The 26,939-nt window shown below is 36.6% G+C and overlaps 1 protein-coding gene across 2 annotated transcripts in view; it reads left to right on the top strand.

Annotated features, from left to right (window-relative positions):
• Positions 1 to 26,939, top strand: part of LOC128649913 (alcohol dehydrogenase 1) — a 275,327-nt gene that overhangs the window by 91,526 nt on the left and 156,862 nt on the right. Inside the window, exon 1 of one of the 2 annotated variants that reach the window (XM_053703463.1) lies at positions 21,609 to 21,704. The exons of the other annotated variant lie outside the window; for it this stretch is intronic. Coding sequence (XP_053559438.1) covers positions 21,609 to 21,704 — 96 coding nt within the window. Of the gene's footprint in view, positions 1 to 21,608; positions 21,705 to 26,939 lie in introns of those variants that run through there. 2 annotated transcript variants of the gene reach the window in all.

The following is a 26,939-nucleotide window of genomic DNA, read 5'->3' as shown; positions in this document are numbered from 1 at the left end:
GTGGTGTTGTACGTGGCTGGGGGGAAGAAGATACCTTCAGTGAGATCACTGAGGATGAGGAACAGGACATGAGTAGCTCGGCATCCAACCTTGTGCAAATGGGGTCTTTCATGCTGTCGTGCCTGTTGAGGGACCCTCGTATAAAAAAGCTGAAGGAGAACGACCTGTACTGGGTGTCCATGCTACTAGACCCCCGGTATAAGCATAAAGTGCCTGAAATGTTAACGAATTACCGCAAGTCAGAAAGGATGCAGCAGTTCCAAAAGAAATTAAAAAGTATGCTTTACACAGCGTATAAGGGTGATGTCACAGCACAACGGGAATCTAACAGGGGAAGAGGTGAAAGTAATCCTCCTCCTCCCATGACAACGCCGGTAAGGACAGGACGCTTTACAGACGTGTTGTTGATGGAGGACATGCGGAGCTTTTTAAGTCCTATGCATCGCCACAGCCCTTCGGGGTCCACCCTCAGAACGACTCGACCGACAGGTAGCAGACTACCTCACCTTAACTGCAGATCTCGACACTCTGAGGAGCAATGAACCCCTTGACTACTGGGTGTGCAGGCTTGACCTGTGGCCTGAGCTATCCCAATTTGCGATACAACTTCTGGCCTGCCCCGCTTCAAGTGTCCTGTCAGAAAGGACCTTCAGTGCAGCAGGAGGTATTGTCACTGAGAAGAGAAGTCGCCTAGGTCAAAAAAGTCTAGATTACCTCACCTTTATTAAGATGAATGAGGGATGGATCCCGAAGGGACTGACATTGGGCGATACATTCAACTAAAAAAGGCCTGATGAGATGAGCTGCCTTGGGCTAAAAATGGTCCACACGCTGCTGTATTTTATCTCTGAATGCCGGATGACTTGCGTGACTTATCCGCCACCAACTAGGGTTCAAGCCGCAATGTTTTAGGGCACTTTCTGCCTGGGAAACAAACATCAATTTTTCTGGCTGCTGCTACAGCAGCGGCTGCAACAATACCTAATTTTTCAGGCATGTGTACATGCCTAATTTTTCTGGCCTCTGGTGCTGCACTGTGGCTTCAAAAACCAAACCAATAAAAAAGGCACATAACAGGGATTAAACTGATAGGAATAGTACTACTTAACATACCACTCCTATCTGGTGGCACATTAGATTGCACGTGCAGTGCCCCAAATTTGAAGTAGGAGGACCGACCAAGCATCTTTTTCCATCTCCCGGTTCCTAAAATCCATGCCATATACACGTCTCCTGATAGGGGACGTAACAGGGATTAAACTGATAAGAATAGTACTACTTAATACACCACTCATATCTGGTGGCACAGTAGATTGCACGCGCAGTGCCCCAAATTTGAAGTAGGAGGACCGACCAAGCATCTTTTTCCATCTCCCGGTTCCTAAAATCCATGCCATATACACGTCCCCTGATAGGGGACGTAACAGGGATTAAAATGATAGGAATAGTACTACTTAACACACCTTATAATAACGCAGAGAGAGGCAACGCAGAGAAAGGAGTCTGAAGAAGAGGAGTCAGAGGAGGAAGGTGGCTTTGAGGAGGTGGAAGACCAAAAACAGCAGGCATCCCAGGGGGCTTGTTGTCACCTTTCGGGGACCCTTGGTGTTGTATGTGGCTGGGTGGAGGAAGAGACCTTCAATGACATCAGTGAGGACAAGGAACGGGACATGGCTAGCTTGGTATCCAACCTTGTGCAAATGGGGAGTTTCCGGTTGTGCAAATGGACTGTTTGCGGTTGTTTGCGGTGCGTTAAACGGGGAGTTTGGTCTGTCACTGTGAAGCGGGCGTAACCCTTACACTACCTGATCGATACAACATCATACCTGATGTTTTAAAGCACGTTATTCCAAACAATTTAGGAATGTTAGGTGATTTATGCCAGACTCTGCATCAACTATGTAATTTTACGTGGGAGTTTTGCCATGGATTCTCCTCCAGCATGCCACAGTCCAGGTGTTAGTCCCCTTGAAACAACTTTTCCATCACTATTGTGGCCAGAAAGAGTCCCTGTGGGTTTTAAAATTTGCCTGCCTATTGAAGTCAATGGCGGTTCGCCCGGTTCGCCCGTTCACAAACTTTTGTGGAAGTTTGCGTTCGCGTCAGCGAACGCAAAATTTTATGTTCGCGACATCACTAGGAATAATTCTTTGTTATCTATAATCAATATCATATGAAATGTGTTTGCTTTTTGGGTGGTGGCTTGATTACAGCACAAAGCAAAACATACTTTCAAATACAATTTCTAGCTAAACATAGTTCTTTATATTTAAATATTAAAATATTGTACTCTTTGCAAGCATTTACTTGCCATTACATTACAAAAAGCGTTATGCACCCAAGTTCTCTTCTCTCAGCACATCATGAAATCAGTTATTAAAATAATAAACTCTTTATAAGTGAAACATTGGCAAAGTGACCATTTTAAGGACATGCTAGAGGAATTTAATACTTATTTTGTCCAAAAAATATGATGGTTAATCAAAAATCCACAAAATGGATTTAGCTTTGTCACAGTAGAAAAAGCCACACTTACCTGGGCCTTGCTTGTTGTTTGGGTGCTGAAGACACAATCAGTCTCCTGACCTTAATATTCAAGCCACTCTGGGGAGATCTCAAACATGTGGTTCATGCAAGGCAACCAAATTCTTTGCATGACCTGGAGGCAGTGGCGGCTGGTGTATTATGATTATGGAGGTGCACTTGGCCCCGCCCCTGACCACACCCCTTGAGAAAAAAAAGCGAGAGAGACTACCTACTGCAGTGGTGGATATATGGTTTAATGTTAGAAATATACAACTTTTACCAAACTTATTACATTTATTCTGCAGAACAGCAATCCCCTTAGTTTAACATAAGTGAATGTGTGAAGCATGTGTGTTAACAAAAAAAGTACAACCATAACGTCATTTTGATTTCAAGCAGCAGTGGCTCTGCATATTATAAACAGGTTTCAAGTTTCAAACATTTTATTTTTTATTTCTTTTAAAAAAAGACTTTGGCTTTTAATTTTCTGGGTCTATAAATTAAATATAATTTTTCCAATAGGGGGGCTATTGGAAAAATTATATTTTATTGCAAGTTTTTTTTTTTCCTTCATTTGGGCTGGGGGTTCATGTGCGGCTGTGAACATATGGAGGAGCTTTCACTGCCTGGAGGCATTTTGCCAAGACGAATGGGCAGCTATACCTCCTGCAAGAATTTGGGGCTTCATAGACAACTATAACAAAAGAATGCACGCTGTCATTGATGCTAAAGGGGGCAATACACAGTATTAAGAACTAAGGCTATGCAGACTTTTAAACAGGGGTCTTTTCATTATTTTATTTGTTACCATGTTTTGTTTTATTATTGTGCCATTCTGTTATGAACTACAGTTGAAGATGAATCCCATAAGAAATGTGGTTTGCCTTCTCACTCATGTTTTCTTTAAAAATGGTACATATATTACCAAATCTTCAAGGGTATGCAAACTTTGGATCACAACTGTATCTCTATTTTAAAGTCATTTGCCTGCCTTTTTTTTCTAACACCCAAGATCTCATATCTACTAGCCTTTATAACTTTTTTGTGCAATTTTTTTAATTTTTTTTTATTAGACAGTGTTAAAATGAGTATAACTGTACTTTGTAATGTATTTTTAAAGAATTTTGTGCAACTTTTAGTTTTTTTTCGGAAAACAGTTAACCATAGCTCTGAGATCGCAGTAAGGATTAAAGCGACAATGGCGATTGCGCTCCACTTGTAATATCAGTGCAATGAAAATGGCTTGCAAAAACACGATTACGCTCGCACAAAACCGTTTGTGCCTTACTTGTAATTTAGCCCTTTTAGTTTAACTTTTTGAAGTCATTAGTATTATTATTATTTTACAAGTTAAAATTTTTAATGCAAATTACATTATTTAATTAGCCATAACTGTCTATCTGTGCTAAAGGATGTGCTGCGGACATCAATCTGGCCAATTGTGTACCATAGGTTTGATTGACACCCCATGCTAGAGGGCGATTGGCCGCAAATCTGCAGGGAGCGGCATTGCACAAGTCTCTCTCTCTTTCTCTCTCTCTTTCTCTTTCTCTCTCTCCTTCTCTTTCTTGCTCTTTCTCTCTCTTTTTCTCTTTCTCTTACCTGTGAAATAAATAATTCTCATAGGATTGATTATATATTTTTTTTTTTCAAATAAAAAGAATTACATCAAATAGGAAACAAAATTTGTTACAGACATTGAAATAGCTCATTATTAATAAACCCAGTCTGCTAACATTCCAATATTGATACTTCCCCAGATCCACTGGCTTTATTTTACTTTACATATGTGCTAAGAGTTTGAGGCTATCTGTTGATTGTGAACCATTATTAAGTCGGCTTGTGAGAGCCTCATTTCTTAAGTTGGTGTGGATCCAAGTTACAGTCTTTTATCTAAGAGGCATTTCCGTCTGGGTTGCGGTAGGGACCGCTTATGGGGTTTATAAATGCAGTAACCAGAGAAAAGGGTTATTTCAATATTAAAATTGTAAGATATCAAAGATGAAGTAAATTATAGAAAGAAAAGAGAAGAAAGAAAGAAAGAAAGAAAGAAAGAAAGAAAGAAAGAAAGAAAGAATGCTTGTGTCTTGCACTTTATGAAGTATAGCTTTCTTTTATGGGAGAAGTTACTTGGTTTGTTCAATATAACCAGAATAGGGAGTGCATGTGGGGTGATGTGTCCTATATGTCAGATATTTGCTGTGTAGCATAACTCCAGGACTCCCATAGAAACTGCATGTCTTGGTATCGAGATATAATAAAATCTTTCCAATAACAAATTTTTGTCTACCAAAGTCCTCCATTCTAGTAAGGTGGGAGTTCGCTTAGACTTCCACCACCTCGGGATCAGTTGGTTAGCTGCATTAAGCATAATTTGGAACAGCTGCTTTCTAATGTTGCATGTGATGTTTGGTGTATGATTAAGTATTGCTATTTCTAGGCTGGGAGAAATGTTTGTTCCTAAAATTGCGTTAGTATTCTTAAAGAATTCAAGCCAAAATGGTTTTATAAGCTCGCACTCCCACCAAATGTGTGATAGATGGCTAGCCTGAGAGCAACCCCTCCAGCATAGGCCTGAGGATCTCTTGAACGTATATCTTATCCTAGCAGGTGTAAGGTACCACCTTGTCATGATTTTAAGGTTGGTTTCTGTTGCGTGTGCGGAATGGGCTGAGTGTGATAACTTTTTAAATCTACTTTTCCATGTCTTTGGGGTTGTAGTTACTCCAAGTTCTTTGTCCCATTTGGTAGTGTATGAAGGGAGATGTGGGAATGTATTAGATAGAGTGATCTTATAAATTTTGGATAGGACTTCCTTTAAGGGGCCTGTCGCTATGCATATAAGCTCAAAGTTCGTGAGAGTTCGTAGTATGTCATTTTTGTATTTGTGTGAGAATATGTAATGTCGTATTTGGTGAATCCTTAACCAGGAAGATAGAAATGGGTGTTGCATAGAGTCTAGTTGATGTTTGTCTTTAAAATTCCTGTTTTCTATCAGTGAATGTATGGGCAAGGAGTGTGAGGAGTCTGGTAGAGGAGATTGGTTTTGATTAATTCCCGGAGGGAACTCCGGGTTGTTCATGATATTGGTGAGTGGCGAGTATCTGGAAGAGACCCTGTTTGGTAATTTGCATATAAATATCCAGTCTGACCAAGTTTCATTAGTGATGGAGGATGTGGAGATGTTGTGTTTATGGAAGAAGGCTGGATTCCAGCATATAGTGTCTAAGTTGTGCGTGCTTGTCATTGCGTTTTCAATTTGAAGCCATCTCTTGGAATCGGGCTCTTTGAACCTGCACCACTCTGAGACTCTTTGCAGGGACACAGCTAGTTTGTAAGAATGAAGGTGAGGTACGCCCAAACCACCTTCTGATGGGTGTTTGAAAAGTGTAGTTTTATTGATCCGCGGGGGTCTGCGTCGCCATATATAGTCATTTATAATTTGTTGTAGGATTAGCAAGTCCTTTTGAATGCCCGGAATTGGGACTGTTTGAAGGATGTATAGGGCTTTTGGCAGGAGCATCATTTTTACTGCGTGAAGTCTCCCTATCCAGGAAATATTTTTGGGAAGCCAATTCGAAGTTAGGGCTTGGAATTCTGATATTAGGCTGCCATAGTTATATTTGTGTAAGTCCAAGCTGTTTTGAGTTATGTGAATACCAAGATATTTTAAAAATTTGGTCTGTTGTTTAAGGGGACATGTTTTTTTTTAATGTTTCCATGGCACTGGGTGATAGATTGATGGGTAGATATTCTGATTTTGTCATGTTTACCAAGAAGTTTGATACTGTTCCGAATTGAGTCAGTTCAGTGATAGCATATCTAATCGAAGTCATTGGGTCCGTCAGCGTCAGGAGTATGTCGTCTGCATAAATGGCTAATTTATGGGAATGGTTGTCTATATCTACTCCATGAATGTGGGGGTTTGCTCTGATCTTGATTGCTAGTGGCTCTAGGGATAAGATGAAGAGAAGTGGAGAAAGAGGGCAACCCTGTCTTGATCCGTTTCGGATTTCAAAGGGTTCTGAAAGGTCACCATTAATTTTTACCTGTGCTGAGGGGGTGGTGTAAAGGGCTAGTACTTTTTGGATAAAGAGGTCAGGGATATTGAATCTTCGTAGGGTTTCGCGTAGGTAAGTCCAGTCTAGTCTGTCAAACGTTTTTTCGGTGTCGGTGGAGAGGAAAATAGTCGGGATTTTATGTAGTGAGACATGTTCTAAAAGGTTGAGGACCTTGACAGTGATATCTTTCGCCTCTCTGCGAGGTACAAAGCCCACCTGATCTTGATGTATTATTGACGGTAATATCTGGTTAAGGCGTGAGGCTAACATTTTGGCATAAAGCTTTAAGTCTACATTAAGTAATGAGATTGGTCTAAAATTGGCCGGGGTTGTTGGGGGTTTACCAGGTTTTGCTATGACTGCAATGTTAGCTTGTAACATGTAGTCTGAGAATGATGCAGATTCTGGGATTAGGTTAAATAAAGCCGTTAAGTGTGGTGTTAGATGTTTGGAAAAGGTCTTGTAGTAGAGTCCAGAGAAGCCGTCTGGGCCCGGGGCTTTATTCTGCTTAAGGGATTTTATCGCTTCTTGGACTTCGGAAGGCTGGAATGGTCTATCTAAGAGTTTGCGTTGGTCTTGGGATATGCACGGAAAAGGAATTTTGTCCAGATATAAATTGCAAGTCTGACTATGTGTCTGAGCATCTCTCCCAGGGAAGAGATTGTAAAGCTTATGATAAAAGGTTTTAAACTCTTTTGCTATCGCTAGTTGTGTCCCCTGTGGTGTTTTGATAGTGTGAATATAAGTTTTCTGCTGTTGCTTCTTGAGCGTTTTTGCTAATAGTTTCCCTGACTTGTTTCCCTCTCTATAGAAGTTTTGTGCATTAATTTGCAGGACAGTGTTAGTTTTTTCTCTTTTTGCGGTAAGTTGTTCTAGAATAATATTATTAGCGGGGTTGGTTTTATGTGAATAGTCAAGATCCGCAATCTCTCTAGCTAGGTGTTCTATCTCTTCCCTGTTTTGCCTATTGATTTGTGCCTTAGCCTTAATGAAATCTCCTTTGAGAGTACACTTGTCGGCTTCCCATATGGTAACTGGGTCAACGTCTGGAGTGTTGTTCATTGAGAAGTAGTTTTTTATGTGTTTTGAGAATTTTTTTATTTGTGTTGGGTCTAAGAGGATAGACTCATCCAACCTCTATTGATATGTCCTGAAGGGGGCCGTCGGCCATCTAACAGTGTAGGTAACTAAGGAGTGGTCTGACCAGGATGTGTGAATTATTTGTGAGTGTTTAGAGTGGGAGAGTATCATATGGTCAGCTAAAATGTAATCCAACCTGGAGTAGTTTCTATTTGGGTGGGAGAAGAATGTGAAATCGTTTTTTGCGGGTTAAGAGATCTCCAGGTATCGTGAAGATTTAGGAGTTTGAGATTTTGCCATATAGATTTGAGGTTAGGGGTTTTGGCTCTGGTGTCTGGGTTAGAGCAGTCTATTTTGGGATTTAGGGGGAAGTTCAAGTCTCCTGCCGGGGGCTTTTAGTTTCTCTGATGAGGTGGTCTGTTAGGGATGATAAAAATTTATCCTGGTGTGAGTTAGGTGCATATACGTTTGCTATCGTGACTGGTTTGCCATATAAAAGACCTTTCAAACAGAGGTATCTACCTTCCTTATCTTGATAAATTTGTGTCTTAACAAAAGGGATTGATTTATGTATCAAGATGCTTACTCCGTTAATTTTTTTGTTCTGATTAGTGCTGTGGAAATGTTGAGGATAGTGTGGGGAAAAATACCTGGGGATGTTTTTAGATTTAAAGTGGGTCTCCTGAAGCATCAGGATGTGGCCGCCTTTTTTGTGCAGGTCAGAAATAGCTAACCTTCTTTTATTAGGACAGTTCAGGCCCTTTGCATTTTGTGTAAAGATAGTCAGTTCCTGTGGTGTTGGTTTATTCATGGTGATATGTTGGTATTATGTATAGAAAGCCATTCTCTAGCCTGGCGCTTACCTGAAGGTTGCAGTGCAAGTACATTCGACAACAAGCAATCTTAGAAAAGAAGAAATAAGAAAGAGTTAAGGAAGAAAATTCAAAACACAATACAATTTCCATTAAACTGTTGATAAACAATATTCTATACTATAGGAGAGATAAAAACTCCCAACTGACTGAGAACAATACAAACAACAACTGTAGGGCGATCACATGTAACTGTTGATATGTTTAGCATATTAATCAGTAATCAAGACCCTGTGCTCGCAGGAGCAGGCAGTCTCATAACGTTGAAAAAAATGGTGTGTTAAGCTTATCAGACACCAATATAGTGTAAAAAATTATTTAATAAAAATCAAACTATAAACATAAGAATCAACATGTAAACATAAAATCAACTAATCTAAATAGGGACGTCTCCCTAGGTATTTATAAAATCCTATGTAACGGCTAGTCGCTAAAATGTATTAAATATAAGAGTTCAGATAGACAAAAAATACATGTATGATCTGTAAAATTGCATAAATCAGTCAATAGCTAAAACTCAAGATAGATAAAACAAACACCTTTATGCATAGGTTAAAAAATTAGATAAGCATATGCCCAAAGGATACAGCAGATATTCACTGTATGATATAGATTAGCGTGTTATTTTCCAATAGAGGAGATTAGTCCTGTATATGTCCAGTATATTTGAAAACGTAAAGTGCTTAGTGTCAAAGTTATAACATTGTTGAAGCAGTATTTTACTTTACTTTACCGCCTGTGAAGTCTTCAGTCACACCAGGGACCGCTGCGGGAGCCAAGACAGTCTCTCCCGAGTTGCAAACACAGATCTCACACGTGTGTATGGACGGCCGTTTACGGACGGCGTCTGACGTCACGCCTGGTCCGTATTGTTTCTTATGTAGGCTGTATAGTAGCGTACTGATATTCAGTGTAGCCAAATTGTAGATTTTTTCAGCTTCTTCGATGCACAAGCCCCCTATTCATAGGTGTAAGCTTGCAGGTACAGTTGGATATTCAGATTCATCCACACTGTCAGAAATTTGTAGTGAAGAAATTAACCCGGGTTAAAAATAGCGATATTGTTCCTAGATGGGGTGAACTTTATTCACTCTTAGTAAGCTGCTACAAAGTCACAAGGTAATCGACGCGTTTCACCCACCTGTGGGCTTTATCAAGATGATTGTGACTTGCAGTAAAGGCCTTTTAAATATTCCAAAGATGTGTGATTGGCTGTGTGTCTAATTGGTGTTTCTCATTCACAGGAGAGTTTAAGGTGGTATATACTTCTTCCTCTATTTCAGGTTAAAGTATCTCAAAATACAAACATATTAATAGTAAAACAGAGTCCTATGGTACATATCTTTACAAATACACAAAATCTATATTACAGTGTGTTCCCTACAAGATTTCCTATTTTAAGACATTGTATATTAAAATTGCAACATGCCAAAATTGAATATAAATGAAGTTGGTTTATCCAATGTATATACAGATCTTATTGATATGGTACATCCTTCGTAGAAAACATACGAAACCTAATGTCATTCCGACATATATATACACATAGATAAAATATTTACATATGCCCTATTTAAAAACGGAAGCAAACTTGTTCTAAATTTATGAAACATGATATACAGTTTAGTTAAATGACAGTGCTACCCATAAGTTAATGTGAAATTATAAAAAATAATGATAAAAAATGATAAAAATGAAAAAGATATAAATGAAAGGAGAGAAAGAGAATGAAGATAGCAAGTGAGGTTTAATTTTAAATTTAAACGTGTTTCATTCAAATAAAAAAGGTGAAAGATCTAGTTCTGAGTTAAGTCCTAGTGGATATAAAGTGCTATATTTATAAATTAATTCCGCTTCTTTAATTAATAGAGTTTTCTCTGTGTTACCCCCCCTCCAGTGTCCTTTAATTTTTTGTACCCCCCAATAGTTTAGATCTTTGGTATTCCCATGATGAGTGTCTTTAAAGTGCTTATATAATGAGGTGTCATCTCTCCCTTTTTCTATATTTAACAAGTGTTCCCTTATTCTGTCTTTAAGACATCGGGTAGTTTCACCAAAATAGAACAGATTGCACGAGCATTTCAATACGTAAATAATATTTTTGTGTGTACATCTTATAACTTCTTTTATGATAAGAGTATTTTTGGAGTTATTAATTATAAGAGCCTTCATTTTTGAGCTGTGTTTACATGATTTGCATGTATAGCAGGGAAAGAAACCGGTAGGTTTCTTTCCCATCATATCTGTCTGAGAGTTGATTGTTGTGCTTCTCCTAAGTTCACTTGGAGCTAGTATTGTTCTAAAATTCCTTGCTTTTTTAAAAATAAATGTGGGTTTATCTTCTAGTTGTGCACCAATTATGTTGTCTTCTTTCAGCAAGTACCAATTTTTTCTTATTATCTTTTTGATAATGGAATGATCAACATTGTAATCAGTAATAAAAGGGACTTTGATTTTGTCAGTCATATCTTTAGTTCTAACTTTGTAGTCCAAAAGATTTTCTCTATTTGTCTTTCTGGCTTTGTCAATAGCTATATTTACATTGTTAGCTTCATAACCTCTGCTGTGGAATTTTTCTGCCAAGATTGTAACCTGGTTCTCAAAGTCCTCTACTCTAGAGCAATTTTTTTTAATCCGTAAGGTCTGTCCATATGGAATATTATCTTTCCATATTTTCAAATGGCAGCTTTCTGCGTGTATTAAATTATTGCACTCTACTTCTTTAAAGTGCGTTTTGGTTTCTATCTCGCCATTAATGACCATAATTTCAAGATCTAGAAAATTGACTTGCTCTCGACTATATTGGTTAGTGAATTTGAGACCATAATTATTTACATTCATTTTTTTAAAAAGCTCAATTAAATCCTTCTCTGGACCTCTCCAAACGATCAAGAGATCGTCTATGTACCGTTTATACAGTACGAGGCTCGCACCGAGTATGTCATCTTTGAAGAAATTCTCTTCCCAAAAACCCATAAAGAGATTGGCATAACTCGGTGCGAACCTCGTACCCATGGCGGTCCCTTCCACTTGTATATAAAATTGGTTATTAAAAGAAAAGAAATTATGTTCTAAAATGTATTTAATGCTATCAAGAATAAAATCTTTTTGTTGTTGTTCCATATTTTCGTCTTTGTCTAAGTAATATTTTACTGCCTGTAGTCCTTGTGAATGATTTATCACAGTATACAGAGACGATACGTCACAGGTAGCTATTAACATTTCTTTTTCCCATTTTAGTGAATTCAAAGTATTCAGTATCTGAGTTGAATCTTTAAGATGTGATTTAAGTTTGGACACATGTGGCTGTAAGAACCTGTCGACATACTGGGAGAGGTTGGCTGAGATGGAATTAATGCCAGATATGATCGGCCTACCTGGTGGGTTTGTGAGGCTTTTATGGACCTTGGGTAGAAAATAGAAAATTGGTGTTTTAGAGTGTTTTGGAGTTAAATAGTTAAATTCTTTTTCATTTAATACACCTTTTTTACTTCCTTCACTTAAAATTTTGTTTAGAATGTTAGTAAACTTCAAAGTTGGATTTAGGGATAATTTTTTATAAGTTTTCTCATCTCCCAAGAGACGATATGCTTCTACCAAATATTTTTCTGTATCCATTACAACAACCCCCCCACCCTTGTCCGCCGGTTTTATAGTTATTTCAAGGTCTTTTTGAAGTCTATTTAATGCCTCCCTTTCTTTTTTGTTTATATTTTGTTGTCTTATTTTAGGTAGTTGACATTTCTTTACTTCATTAAGTACTATTTTTTCAAACGTATCAATGTAGTTCCCCTTAGCATATGTTGGGTAAAACTTAGATTTTGTTTTTAAATTGGTATGTTGAAATTTATTTGTCTCAGTATTATGTGTGATACTTTGTTTCTCTAGTGGACTTTTCATAAAGAATCTTTTGAGTGTTATGTTCCTAACAAATTTTTTGATGTGAATTTGGGTGTTAAACTTGCTCATCCTTACTGTTGGAGCAAATGAAAGTCCTAAGTTAAGTAATTTTTCTTGTTCCTGTGTTAGTACTTTTTTACTTAAATTAAAGATTCCACTTTTATTTTTATTTATCTCCATCTTTTTGCATCTTTTGGTGTTTCTCCCTCCTCTCTTTCCTCTAAATTTCTTTTTCGTCTTTGTTGATGTTCTGAGTCGATTTGTTGTAATTTTATAGAATTGCCCTCTTTTAGAGGGCTGGGACCTAAAAAAGAACTTTGTTCAACAGTGGACACTTTGTCAAAGGTTATGGACTCATCTCTTAAAGGTAGGAACCTATTTTGTGTAGGTGTATTGTATTCTCTTTGTTCTTGTCTATTATTTTTCCAACCATTACTGTTTCTATATTTGGGGTATTCCCATTCATTATCTCCGAATCTTTGTTCAGAATGAAAGTGACTATTATAATTTTGATTATGTTGATGATAATCATATTGCCTGGGTGTAAAATTACGGCTATGATAATTGGGGTGATTATATTGATTTTGTCGATTAGAGTAATAGTAATTTCTATTTTGACCATTATAGTTTTGTTTATTATAGTATGGTCTATTATAATTGTTTTGACCATTGAAACCCTGTTTGTGATGATATGGTCTGTTATTATCATTATAGTGCATATTGTTGTGATTATAATGATGGGGTTGGTTTTGGTAGTCATTACTTCTTACCCCATTCTGAATATTTTTATTGTGAGTATTATTAGATCTTTCAGTATCTTTTTGTTCTCTTTGTTCATTGGTATTAGCTGTTGGCTCTATACTGTCTTTAATATCTCTCTCCATTTTGCCCCATTTGGATCTTAAAAGATCTTTATTTAAGTTATCTAACGGCCGTCCATACACACGTGTGAGATCTGTGTTTGCAACTCGGGAGAGACTGTCTTGGCTCCCGCAGCGGTCCCTGGTGTGACTGAAGACTTCACAGGCGGTAAAGTAAAGTAAAATACTGCTTCAACAATGTTATAACTTTGACACTAAGCACTTTACGTTTTCAAATATACTGGACATATACAGGACTAATCTCCTCTATTGGAAAATAACACGCTAATCTATATCATACAGTGAATATCTGCTGTATCCTTTGGGCATATGCTTATCTAATTTTTTAACCTATGCATAAAGGTGTTTGTTTTATCTATCTTGAGTTTTAGCTATTGACTGATTTATGCAATTTTACAGATCATACATGTATTTTTTGTCTATCTGAACTCTTATATTTAATACATTTTAGCGACTAGCCGTTACATAGGATTTTATAAATACCTAGGGAGACGTCCCTATTTAGATTAGTTGATTTTATGTTTACATGTTGATTCTTATGTTTATAGTTTGATTTTTATTAAATAATTTTTTACACTATATTGGTGTCTGATACCTTTAGCCCTTGGCGCCCTCTCTATCTATAAGCCCTAAAAAGCTTAACACACCATTTTTATCACATCTTGACACTTTTTAGGGATAGTGTCTTTTAGAGAGGTGTTTGGTATTAGTTCCTAAGCGCACTTCTAAACTCCTGCTTTCTCTTAACTTGTTTTATCCCTTCTTAGTCGTGCAGCATAGGCCACCATTTGGCAAATCCTTTGTCTATATCCATACAATACATATATTTTCTATGAAGGACCTTTTTGATTTTAGAGATAAAATATATTTGGAGCTAGACAATGAAAGTATTCCTAGTTCACATAGCCACAAACAGTTTATGAATTTATCAGATCTAATGACAGATCTAGAAACAGCTATGACGAAAGAACTTAAACAAAAAATGGAGTTAGTGTTTTTAAATAGATACATTAATAAAGGAATTATTCCAAGGGGACTACAATTTAATAAAAACTGCACCTTCACCTTAAGTGAAGAATTACAGTTGGAATGGAAAAACACTTTAAAAAATGCATCCATAGGGTTGATTGAAATACTCAAAAAATCACGGAAAGAAACCCTAACGGTCATAGAAGGAAATATCACTGATTTAAAAGAAAAATTAAAAGGGATGAAAGATGAATCTGAATTTAAAGAAAAACAAAGAGTAATCATAAATAAGTTAGATAACTTAAATAAAGATCTTTTAAGATCCAAATGGGGCAAAATGGAGAGAGATATTAAAGACAGTATAGAGCCAACAGCTAATACCAATGAACAAAGAGAACAAAAAGATACTGAAAGATCTAATAATACTCACAATAAAAATATTCAGAATGGGGTAAGAAGTAATGACTACCAAAACCAACCCCATCATTATAATCACAACAATATGCACTATAATGATAATAACAGACCATATCATCACAAACAGGGTTTCAATGGTCAAAACAATTATAATAGACCATACTATAATAAACAAAACTATAATGGTCAAAATAGAAATTACTATTACTCTAATCGACAAAATCAATATAATCACCCCAATTATCATAGCCGTAATTTTACACCCAGGCAATATGATTATCATCAACATAATCAAAATTATAATAGTCACTTTCATTCTGAACAAAGATTCGGAGATAATGAATGGGAATACCCCAAATATAGAAACAGTAATGGTTGGAAAAATAATAGACAAGAACAAAGAGAATACAATACACCTACACAAAATAGGTTCCTACCTTTAAGAGATGAGTCCATAACCTTTGACAAAGTGTCCACTGTTGAACAAAGTTCTTTTTTAGGTCCCAGCCCTCTAAAAGAGGGCAATTCTATAAAATTACAACAAATCGACTCAGAACATCAACAAAGACGAAAAAGAAATTTAGAGGAAAGAGAGGAGGGAGAAACACCAAAAGATGCAAAAAGATGGAGATAAATAAAAATAAAAGTGGAATCTTTAATTTAAGTAAAAAAGTACTAACACAGGAACAAGAAAAATTACTTAACTTAGGACTTTCATTTGCTCCAACAGTAAGGATGAGCAAGTTTAACACCCATATTCACATCAAAAAATTCGTTCGGAACATAACACTCAAAAGATTCTTTATGAAAAGTCCACTAGAGAAACAAAGTATCACACATAATACTGAGACAAATAAATTTCAACATACCAATTTAAAAACAAAATCTAAGTTTTACCCAACATATGCTAAGGGGAACTACATTGATACGTTTGAAAAAATAGTACTTAATGAAGTAAAGAAATGTCAACTACCTAAAATAAGACAACAAAATATAAACAAAAAAGAAAGGGAGGCATTAAATAGACTTCAAAAAGACCTTGAAATAACTATAAAACCGGCGGACAAGGGTGGGGGGGTTGTTGTAATGGATACAGAAAAATATTTGGTAGAAGCATATCGTCTCTTGGGAGATGAGAAAACTTATAAAAAATTATCCCTAAATCCAACTTTGAAGTTTACTAACATTCTAAACAAAATTTTAAGTGAAGGAAGTAAAAAAGGTGTATTAAATGAAAAAGAATTTAACTATTTAACTCCAAAACACTCTAAAACACCAATTTTCTATTTTCTACCCAAGGTCCATAAAAGCCTCACAAACCCACCAGGTAGGCCGATCATATCTGGCATTAATTCCATCTCAGCCAACCTCTCCCAGTATGTCGACAGGTTCTTACAGCCACATGTGTCCAAACTTAAATCACATCTTAAAGATTCAACTCAGATACTGAATACTTTGAATTCACTAAAATGGGAAAAAGAAATGTTAATAGCTACCTGTGACGTATCGTCTCTGTATACTGTGATAAATCATTCACAAGGACTACAGGCAGTAAAATATTACTTAGACAAAGACGAAAATATGGAACAACAACAAAAAGATTTTATTCTTGATAGCATTAAATACATTTTAGAACATAATTTCTTTTCTTTTAATAACCAATTTTATATACAAGTGGAAGGGACCGCCATGGGTACGAGGTTCGCACCGAGTTATGCCAATCTCTTTATGGGTTTTTGGGAAGAGAATTTCTTCAAAGATGACATACTCGGTGCGAGCCTCGTACTGTATAAACGGTACATAGACGATCTCTTGATCGTTTGGAGAGGTCCAGAGAAGGATTTAATTGAGCTTTTTAAAAAAATGAATGTAAATAATTATGGTCTCAAATTCACTAACCAATATAGTCGAGAGCAAGTCAATTTTCTAGATCTTGAAATTATGGTCATTAATGGCGAGATAGAAACCAAAACGCACTTTAAAGAAGTAGAGTGCAATAATTTAATACATGCAGAAAGCTGCCATTTGAAAATATGGAAAGATAATATTCCATATGGACAGACCTTACGGATTAAAAAAAATTGCTCTAGAGTAGAGGACTTTGAGAACCAGGTTACAATCTTGGCAGAAAAATTCCACAGCAGAGGTTATGAAGCTAACAATGTAAATATAGCTATTGACAAAGCCAGAAAGACAAATAGAGAAAATCTTTTGGACTACAAAGTTAGAACTAAAGATATGACTGACAAAATCAAAGTCCCTTTTATTACTGATTACAATGTTGATCATTCCATTATCAAAAAGATAATAAGAAAAAATTGGTACTTGCTGAAAGAAGACAACATAATTGGTGCACAACTAGAAGATAAACCCACATTTATTTTTAAAAAAGCAAGGAATTTTAGAACAATGCTAGCTCCAAGTGAACTTAGGAGAAGCACAACAATCAACTCTCAGACAGATATGATGGGAAAGAAACCTACCGGTTTCTTTCCCTGCTATACATGCAAATCATGTAAACACAGCTCAAAAATGAAGGCTCTTATAATTAATAACTCCAAAAATACTCTTATCATAAAAGAAGTTATAAGATGTACACACAAAAATATTATTTACGTATTGAAATGCTCGTGCAATCTGTTCTATTTTGGTGAAACTACCCGATGTCTTAAAGACAGAATAAGGGAACACTTGTTAAATATAGAAAAAGGGAGAGATGACACCTCATTATATAAGCACTTTAAAGACACTCATCATGGGAATACCAAAGATCTAAACTATTGGGGGGTACAAAAAATTAAAGGACACTGGAGGGGGGGTAACACAGAGAAAACTCTATTAATTAAAGAAGCGGAATTAATTTATAAATATAGCACTTTATATCCACTAGGACTTAACTCAGAACTAGATCTTTCACCTTTTTTATTTGAATGAAACACGTTTAAATTTAAAATTAAACCTCACTTGCTATCTTCATTCTCTTTCTCTCCTTTCATTTATATCTTTTTCATTTTTATCATTTTTTTATCATTATTTTTTATAATTTCACATTAACTTATGGGTAGCACTGTCATTTAACTAAACTGTATATCATGTTTCATAAATTTAGAACAAGTTTGCTTCCGTTTTTAAATAGGGCATATGTAAATATTTTATCTATGTGTATATATATGTCGGAATGACATTAGGTTTCGTATGTTTTCTACGAAGGATGTACCATATCAATAAGATCTGTATATACATTGGATAAACCAACTTCATTTATATTCAATTTTGGCATGTTGCAATTTTAATATACAATGTCTTAAAATAGGAAATCTTGTAGGGAACACACTGTAATATAGATTTTGTGTATTTGTAAAGATATGTACCATAGGACTCTGTTTTACTATTAATATGTTTGTATTTTGAGATACTTTAACCTGAAATAGAGGAAGAAGTATATACCACCTTAAACTCTCCTGTGAATGAGAAACACCAATTAGACACACAGCCAATCACACATCTTTGGAATATTTAAAAGGCCTTTACTGCAAGTCACAATCATCTTGATAAAGCCCACAGGTGGGTGAAACGCGTCGATTACCTTGTGACTTTGTAGCAGCTTACTAAGAGTGAATAAAGTTCACCCCATCTAGGAACAATATCGCTATTTTTAACCCGGGTTAATTTCTTCACTACAAATTTCTGACAGTGTGGATGAATCTGAATATCCAACTGTACCTGCAAGCTTACACCTATGAATAGGGGGCTTGTGCATCGAAGAAGCTGAAAAAATCTACAATTTGGCTACACTGAATATCAGTACGCTACTATACAGCCTACATAAGAAACAATACGGACCAGGCGTGACATCAGACGCCGTCCGTAAACGGCCGTCCATACACACATGTGAGATCTGTGTTTGCAACTCGGGAGAGACTGTCTTGGCTCCCGCAGCGGTCCCTGGTGTGACTGAAGACTTCACAGGCGGTAAAGTAAAGTAAAATACTGCTTCAACAATGTTATAACTTTGACACTAAGCACTTTACGTTTTCAAATATACTGGACATATACAGGACTAATCTCCTCTATTGGAAAATAACACGCTAATCTATATCATACAGTGAATATCTGCTGTATCCTTTGGGCATATGCTTATCTAATTTTTTAACCTATGCATAAAGGTGTTTGTTTTATCTATCTTGAGTTTTAGCTATTGACTGATTTATGCAATTTTACAGATCATACATGTATTTTTTGTCTATCTGAACTCTTATATTTAATACATTTTAGCGACTAGCCGTTACATAGGATTTTATAAATACCTAGGGAGACGTCCCTATTTAGATTAGTTGATTTTATGTTTACATGTTGATTCTTATGTTTATAGTTTGATTTTTATTAAATAATTTTTTACACTATATTGGTGTCTGATACCTTTAGCCCTTGGCGCCCTCTCTATCTATAAGCCCTAAAAAGCTTAACACACCATTTTTATCACATCTTGACACTTTTTAGGGATAGTGTCTTTTAGAGAGGTGTTTGGTATTAGTTCCTAAGCGCACTTCTAAACTCCTGCTTTCTCATAACGTTGAAACACAGGTCTCCAAGGGTGATCATACAAACCCGTCGGGTGGTGAAAGGGGGAATAATGTTTGAGCCTCCACTAAGTCCCAATTCCAGATCGGACCAAGTGGATGCCATCTGAGAATGGAGATAAGGAAAAGAAAAAGGTAGTGTCTCCGATAAAAGTTCCTTTCAGCCTTTATCTCCTGGTATGGGTGTGGCTGTGGTTGTTTGCATTTGGGGCTTCCTCTGTCGAGCCTGACTCCACTCTTTTCTCTGTGGCAATGGTGTAGGCCTTCCTGCTTTGGGGTGGTTGTCTTGAGGCAATGTCGGGCTCCCCAATTGAGGGGGGAAAATGTCAAGTTCCTTGCATAAGGAGGGAATATCAGCCATGGTGGAGCAAGTGAAGCGTCTTCCCTTCCAGAGTATTATCAGGTGAAAAGGAAAGCCCCATCTATATGGGATGTTCATTTTCCTCAAATGTGTTGTAAGTGGTTTAAGGTCTCTGCGCTGCAAGAGAGTTCTTTGGGAGAGGTCTGCATATACCTGTATTTCAGAATTTTCTAAACTAATAGGTTGCTGCTCCCGGGCTGACTTCATCAGCTCTTCTTTGACTTGGTAGTTAGTGATACGTACAATTATGTCCCTTGGCGGTTGATCTGGTAGTGGCTTGGGGCGCAGGGCTCTATGAGCTCTGTCAATTTCAACTTTTGATGGTGTCTCTTCTTTTCTTAGGGCGCTGAAGAAGTCTTGTAGATACTGATTCAGGTCAGCAGGCATTATGGTTTCAGGTATTCCTCGCAGTATTAAATTGTGTCGCCTGCTGCGATTCCCAGCATCATCTAGTTTGTTTTCGAGTTCAGAGATATTCGTCCCCTGTTGTTGAATAGTAGCGTGAAGTGCAGCAATAGCTTCAGCGTGGGAGTCTTGGGTATTTTCTAAGGACTCCACTCTGTTCCCTATCTCCAGAATGTCCTTTTTGAGGTCTGAGATTTCCTCCTTTAGGCATTGTTTAACCTGTGCTACTAATGCAGAAAAGTCCTTCTTTGAGGGAATGGTATTAAATAAGGCTGTGGGGATAGTGATGTTCTCTGGCATGTGTTTGCACTCAGAGTCAGATGTGCTTTGGTCAGATATTTGTTCTAAGGGATCAGCGCCCACTGGACTGGCGGCTTTAGTGTCCAAGGTTTTGAAAAAACTATTAACTGTATGGTGAGTTGCTTTAGTTTGCTTTGTCCCTTTATTAGACTTGCTGCCTTTTTTTGGCGACATATTGGACTATTAATATTCAGGTTCTGTAGCTCCACTATGCTCCCAACACTATGTGATGAGAAAAAATTGCAGTTTCTTTATGTCAGATAGAGTTTCCTTATATTGTGAGATTATTCACCCCCACTTAAATTGTAGATATAATTTTTATTTATTCGAGCCCCTGTGGATAGATGTACTTAAAGTGATAAGGTTAAAGCATTATAAATGAGGGTTCTGTGAATCAATGCTTTATTTGTCCCATGGAGAGTGTAACAAAGTGGAGGCCTTTTGCTGCGGGGTCTCAAGCATATTTACCGACATCTGGGGACCTGGTGCTCACGTCCATGCTGTGTTTCTAAACTCTTAATATTGACAGCATTGGTGAGTTAAATGATGGCAATTTTAGTGTTAAGCAGTCTTACCCTCACATTAATACTTTTTATTTCTGCCCCACTGATCCGAATCGATGCGTTGCTTAGAGATGTGCGCACTTTACTTTAGTGCAGGTTTCGGCCTTCCTCGGCTTTATCCGTCTCCCTTAGATTGCCCGGTATTGCCTGCGCTGTATATCCTTGTCACGATTGCGGAATCTGCCCCAACTTTGGTAATATACAGATATACACTTAGGTAGGCATCTGATTGTAGGTTAGGCGATCCGGGGTCTAGGCGGCTTGTGGTGAAAACTGGGCCCGCAGAGCGTAGTATACCTCCGGTTACACCAAATACCAGCGCAATGTTGTAGATGACCTCAGCGGGCTGAACCGGCAAGGTGGGTGTCACATCCTAAGCAGTTGTGGCTTACTAAATATATATTGGCTAATGCCAGGCTCGTTCTCAGGCAGATAGGGCACAGGAGCTCAGTTAAAAGTCAGCCATCTCCTCGGCTGGCTAGCTCCGCCCCCAGGATTGATTATAATTTAGTCCAATAGGGGGAAATATTTTAGTAGTAAAAATTATGTAGATTAAAAATTTTAAGAATAAATAAAAACTTGTTTTGTTCTGTATTGGATTTTATTGAAGTAGGAAATATATGTGTTACAACAAGATATGGAATTTGGCAGAGATGTATTTTTTTATAAATGATTTACCTGTTAGTACTGGTCATGTGTTTTTACATCTATAACTGCAAAACACAGATTCATTCTAATACAGATAGGCTTGTGAGAAACACAGGAATCCACATGGACACTGCTGGCAAAGTAAGAAAACAATATAGAAATGTTATAAGGTTTGGTAGAACAAATAGAGTACAAATGGAGTAGAATACCTAAGGCTATATTAAAAAAAAATATTAATTCTGCGTGTTAAATAGGATTAGAAGCAGTCAAAATCTGTCATAAAAATGTATGTTTATATCCATACGGAATTTTGCGGCACCATACCAATAAATTAGAATATTAAAATCAATTTAAAAAAATAATAGAGTGATTGTTTATACATAACACAATAGGCGTTTTCATGTAAAAATTGTGTCAACCTTTCGAGCAAAAATGTTAATTTTGTTATAAGTTGTTTTTGTCTTTAATAATGTGTATATTTGCATATACTTACACACATAAACACACAAGAGCTAAAATTATGTTTGCATCCTGTTTATGCAAGATATTATAACAATTACCACTTCTAATATAGGAAAAGCAGCAATTACCAAACTGCATCTTCTATAATGCATCTTAAAAAAAGGCTGCTATAGTATTTATATGGTATCAATAGGCAAAAAAGCATGTTTCTGTTTTCTTGACAGTCTAGCCTTCACGTCCTTGTGATGTTTACTTAAAATGGCAAATTTGCGGTGATAACTTGTGTTATGTACTAAGAGGGAGAGTCTAGTTGTGTGTGTGATTGCCTGTTGGCTTGATCTTTGGAGTGAGTGATAATCTATGCCATAGATCAATGAAAGTCTCTGAGGTAGAGCAGAGTCGTTAAAAAGATAAATAATGTTCTTTGGCGAGAGCAGAGAGGCTAGGGTGTGGGCACTGGCATGTGGGGAGGCAGAATTTATAGAGTAGTGTACCATGGTTCATGAGGAGAGATGCATGATGGTCTTTCTTCAAAACATATATGTTAGAGAGAAACATACTGGTTGGAGAAAAGCATAGATGGCTGAAGGCTTTTGAGTTGATTCCTTGTTTGGTTTCATTGTACAGAGGTGTAGTTTCAGGCAAAGAACAGTTTTTTTTTTTTTTTTTAAATTTAAAAATGTCTGAAAAATCAATAACTGCTGCTTACAATATCTGTGCCATTAAAGAAAACAATCATGCATAAAACACTGCTCATAATTAGTTTTTAATCTATAACTTTTGCATCTCTAAAATTGGCTTCAGAATGCCATTGGAAAAGCACATGTGTTTTGCAAATATTGGCAAGTAGCATTAATTGTTAAACGGCTTATTTTGTCATGGGCAATTTTTAACCCTTTGAGTGCGAAGCACTTTCTCACCTGGGTGCTAAGGTTTTTTAAAGACTTTATTTTATATTTTTAAAAATATATTTTTTTTAACTTTTTTTTATTTATTTCATTATTATCAATTTTCATTATTTTATATTATCTCCAAGACTTACACTGTTGAAAAGGTTAGGCGATTACCTTTCCAACGGTGGGTCTTGGGGGTCAGTAGCTGCTTAGATGCCAGAGATACAGGCTTCTAAGCAGCATGCCCCCTGCTCCTATATTTAACATTGTTAATGTTAAATAAAGTTGCGCAGTGATGTCAGCACGTCATTGCGCGTGACGTCACTGCGCATAACGTGAAGCCCTGTCGATGCCTGTCACTATGCAGGTAGGAGCGGGTGGGAGCCCCCAGATCTCCCTCAAGGTAGGAGAGTGCTAATGACGGCTCTGAGCCGTCATTAACACCAGAGTGGGAAACTCTGTGATGGCTCAGAGCCGTCATTAGCACTCAAGGGGTTAATTTAAATATTTCCAGGCCTGAAAATTTATTTATGAATAACAGATGTGAGGTTGTGAAAATGATTTACATTCCATTTTTTCCACAAGCTACACTACATTTGTAAAATATGGTTAGAAAATATGCTTGTACAGAAAGTACAGGTGGCCCTCGTTTTACAACGGTTCAATTTACACCGTTTCAGAATAACAACCTTTTTTTCCAGTCATTTGACTGCTATTGAAAAGCATTGAGAAGCAGTGCATTTACTAAAATAGCCAGTAGGTGGAGCTGTCCGCTTCTGTTGCAGGAAAGCCAAGCAAGCTGAAAGTAATCAGTTTAACCAGACCTGAGCTATCGAGCAGATTTCAAAGGAACAAGATCTTCCTGTCTATAAATCAATCCAGATTGGAATGCATAGAAAGAACTGTTTGCAGAAAAATGCAAGTGAAGTCTGTGTTGTGTGATTATTTTATTAGGTTTATAATGGTGTTTAGCAAATGTTTTTGTTCATTTAACTTAGTTTAATTATATATTATGTGTTGTGTGATTATTTTATTAGGTTTACAATGCTGTTTAGCATTTAAAGTCTTCATTTCAAAGCTTTAAAAATAAATGTATTAGGTGTTACTTATGACAATTTTGAGAGGGGCCTAGAACCTATCTCCCTCACTTCCCATTGACTTACATTATAAACTGGGTTTCAATTTACAATGGTTTCGATTTACAACCATTCCTTCTGGAACCTAGCCCCCGGCGTAAACTGAGGGCTACCTGTAATATAAAGCTGTAAATGTCACGAGAGCACAATCCATGCTTCCATTTTTACTTCCATATAACAAGTGGAAAGTAAAATGCTAGCGCTAGAGTGAAAGCCTAGGGTGCTCTAACATCTGCAGTTTAGATAGCGTGGTTGTGCTAAATCCCTCACATAATAGATTTCTATGGGGTGAACTACAAAAAACAGGTTTTGGTTACTGCTCTAGCGCTAACCCAAAGGTGCGCTAAGCTGAAGGTACATATATATATATATATATATATATATATATATATATATATATATATATATATATATATATATATATACAGGTATATATATATATATATATATATATAAAGCAGACATAACATTTTTTTTCACAAAGTATAAAATTAAATTATAATTTAGAATAAAAAAAAAAATAATACACACACAAAGTACAAATACCAAATTCTTGATACCAAAATAAAGAATTATTCAGATATACAGACTTTTTTAAAAAAAATATTAATATATTTTATTTATTCCCAGTCAGTGACAGTCTTTTCTGTCTGTTTTTGTTTTTAATGTTCTAAAATGTAAACGATAGTCTATATTTATTTATAACAACAGCTATTACCTTTCTGGTAACTGTACTTTACCATATTTGTGATGGTACTATGTATGCAAAAGTATTAACATGTATATAAAACTATCTTTAGGTTGTATATGTAAGCTGTATTGTGACCTATAAATAGTGCATAAATGACATAAGATTTTGTATTGTCCCACCTCTACAAGCTGTCCTATTTTACAGATACAAATATTCTAAAATCCAAACCTTTTCTGGTCCGAAGCAGTTTGGATTAAGGGTTTTGACTGGAAAACAAAACTAGAGTAATTTTAATTTAATTATCTTGACTCACCATGTTAACACTCACCAATAAAAAAAATAGTAAAGCAATGAAAAATGAGATTGATAAGACAAGATAAAACAAACTAACAAGAGATTGGGCAAGATAAAAAACACTGCCAACTTTATTTTTAATTTGATACCAAGGAATGCGCTTTCTCTGTAAAATTTGCTTCAGATGAAGCCCACAAAAGTAAACAGTAATATTTCAAAAACGTTTGGGTAGGATATCATGCTGCTGCCTTACGTAAGTCTGCAAAAAAAAATGTCTACTTCCAAAAAACTGAATACTGCTCTTTACAAATACGCCTTCAGCCCCAGTGTCAGTGACACCTTACTTGCCTGTGAACCTGTTCCAGAAAATCAAAGTCTTTAAAACATCATGTATTATACATTTAATTCTTGGACTGTTTTGTCTGTAGGCAAATTTTATTTGGCCTTTATTCTATTTCAGTTGTAAATGTTGTAAGCTGTTAGCAAGAAAAAGTTATGTTTGCCTCTACATCTACAATAAAATCTAGCTGTTTGTCACAGTATTTCTGCACATCGGCTTTTTCAGCAATTAAAGCAGATCACATATAAATCTGTTTAATGTGGAAAATGTGACCTTACCTGGTCAAATGCAATTCTATGAGAAAAATATATTCAAAATATATTACAAAGTAGAACTCTAAAATATTTTTTTTCTAATATATCCTTCATTAAGCAAGAACCATATAAAATAATATGCAATGCCTTGCAAAAGTATTCACCCCCTTGACTTTTTACCTATTTTGTTACATTACAGCCTTAAATTCAATGTTTTATTAATCTGAATTTTATGTGATGGATCAGAACACAATAGTCTAAGTTGGTGAAGTGAAATGAGAAAAATATATACATAAAATTATTTTTTAGAAATAGAAAACTGAAAATTGGCATGTGCGTATGTATTCACCCCCTTCGTTATGAAGCCCATAAAAAGCTCTGGTGCAACCAATTACCTTCAGAAGTCACTTAATTAGTGAAATGATGTCCACTTGTGTGCAAGTGTCACATGATCTGTCCTTGCATATACACACCTTTTTGAAAGGCCCCAGAGGCTGCAACACCTAAGCAAGAGCAACCACTAACCAAATACCACCATGAAGACCAAGGAACTCTCCAAACAAGTAATGGGCAATGTTGTTGAGAAGTACAAGTCAGGGTTAGGTTATAAAATATTTTAAAATCTTTGATGATCCCCAGGAGCACCATCAAACCTATCAAACCCAAATGGAAAAAACATGGCACAACAGCAAACCTGTCAAGAGACGGCCGCCCACCAAAAATCACGGACCGGGCAAGGAGGGCATTAATCAGAGAGGCAGCACAGAGACCTAGGGTAACTCTGGAGGAGCTGCAGAGTTCCACAGCAGAGACTGGAGTATCTGTACATAGGACGACAATAAGCCATATGCTCCATAGAGTTGGGCCAGAAGAAAGCCATTATTTTCAGCAAAAAACAAAATGGCACGTTTTGAGTTTGCGAAAAGGCATGTGGGAGACTCGCAAAATGTATGGAGGACAGTGCTCTGGTCTGATGAGACTAAAATTTAACTTTTCGGCCATCAAAGAAAACGCTATGTCTGGCGCAAACCCAACACATCAAATCACCCAAAGAACACCATCATTACAGTGAAACATGGTGGTGGCAGCATCATGCTGTGGGGATGTTTATCAGCAGCCGGGACTGGGAAACTGGTCAGAGTTTAGGGAAAGATGGATGGTGCTAAATACAGGGATATTCTTGAGCAAAACCATTACCCCTCTGTGCGTGATTTGAGGCTAGGATGGAGGTCCACCTTCCAGCAGGACAATGACCCCAAACACACTGCTAAAGCAACACTTGAGTGGTTTAAGGGGAAACATGTAA

The sequence above is a fragment of the Bombina bombina genome, chromosome 2 (assembly GCF_027579735.1).
Source record: "Bombina bombina isolate aBomBom1 chromosome 2, aBomBom1.pri, whole genome shotgun sequence".
NCBI lineage: Eukaryota > Metazoa > Chordata > Amphibia > Anura > Bombinatoridae > Bombina > Bombina bombina.
Note: the sequence above shows the minus strand (reverse complement) of the source record. Positions and strands in the feature narration are given on the sequence as shown.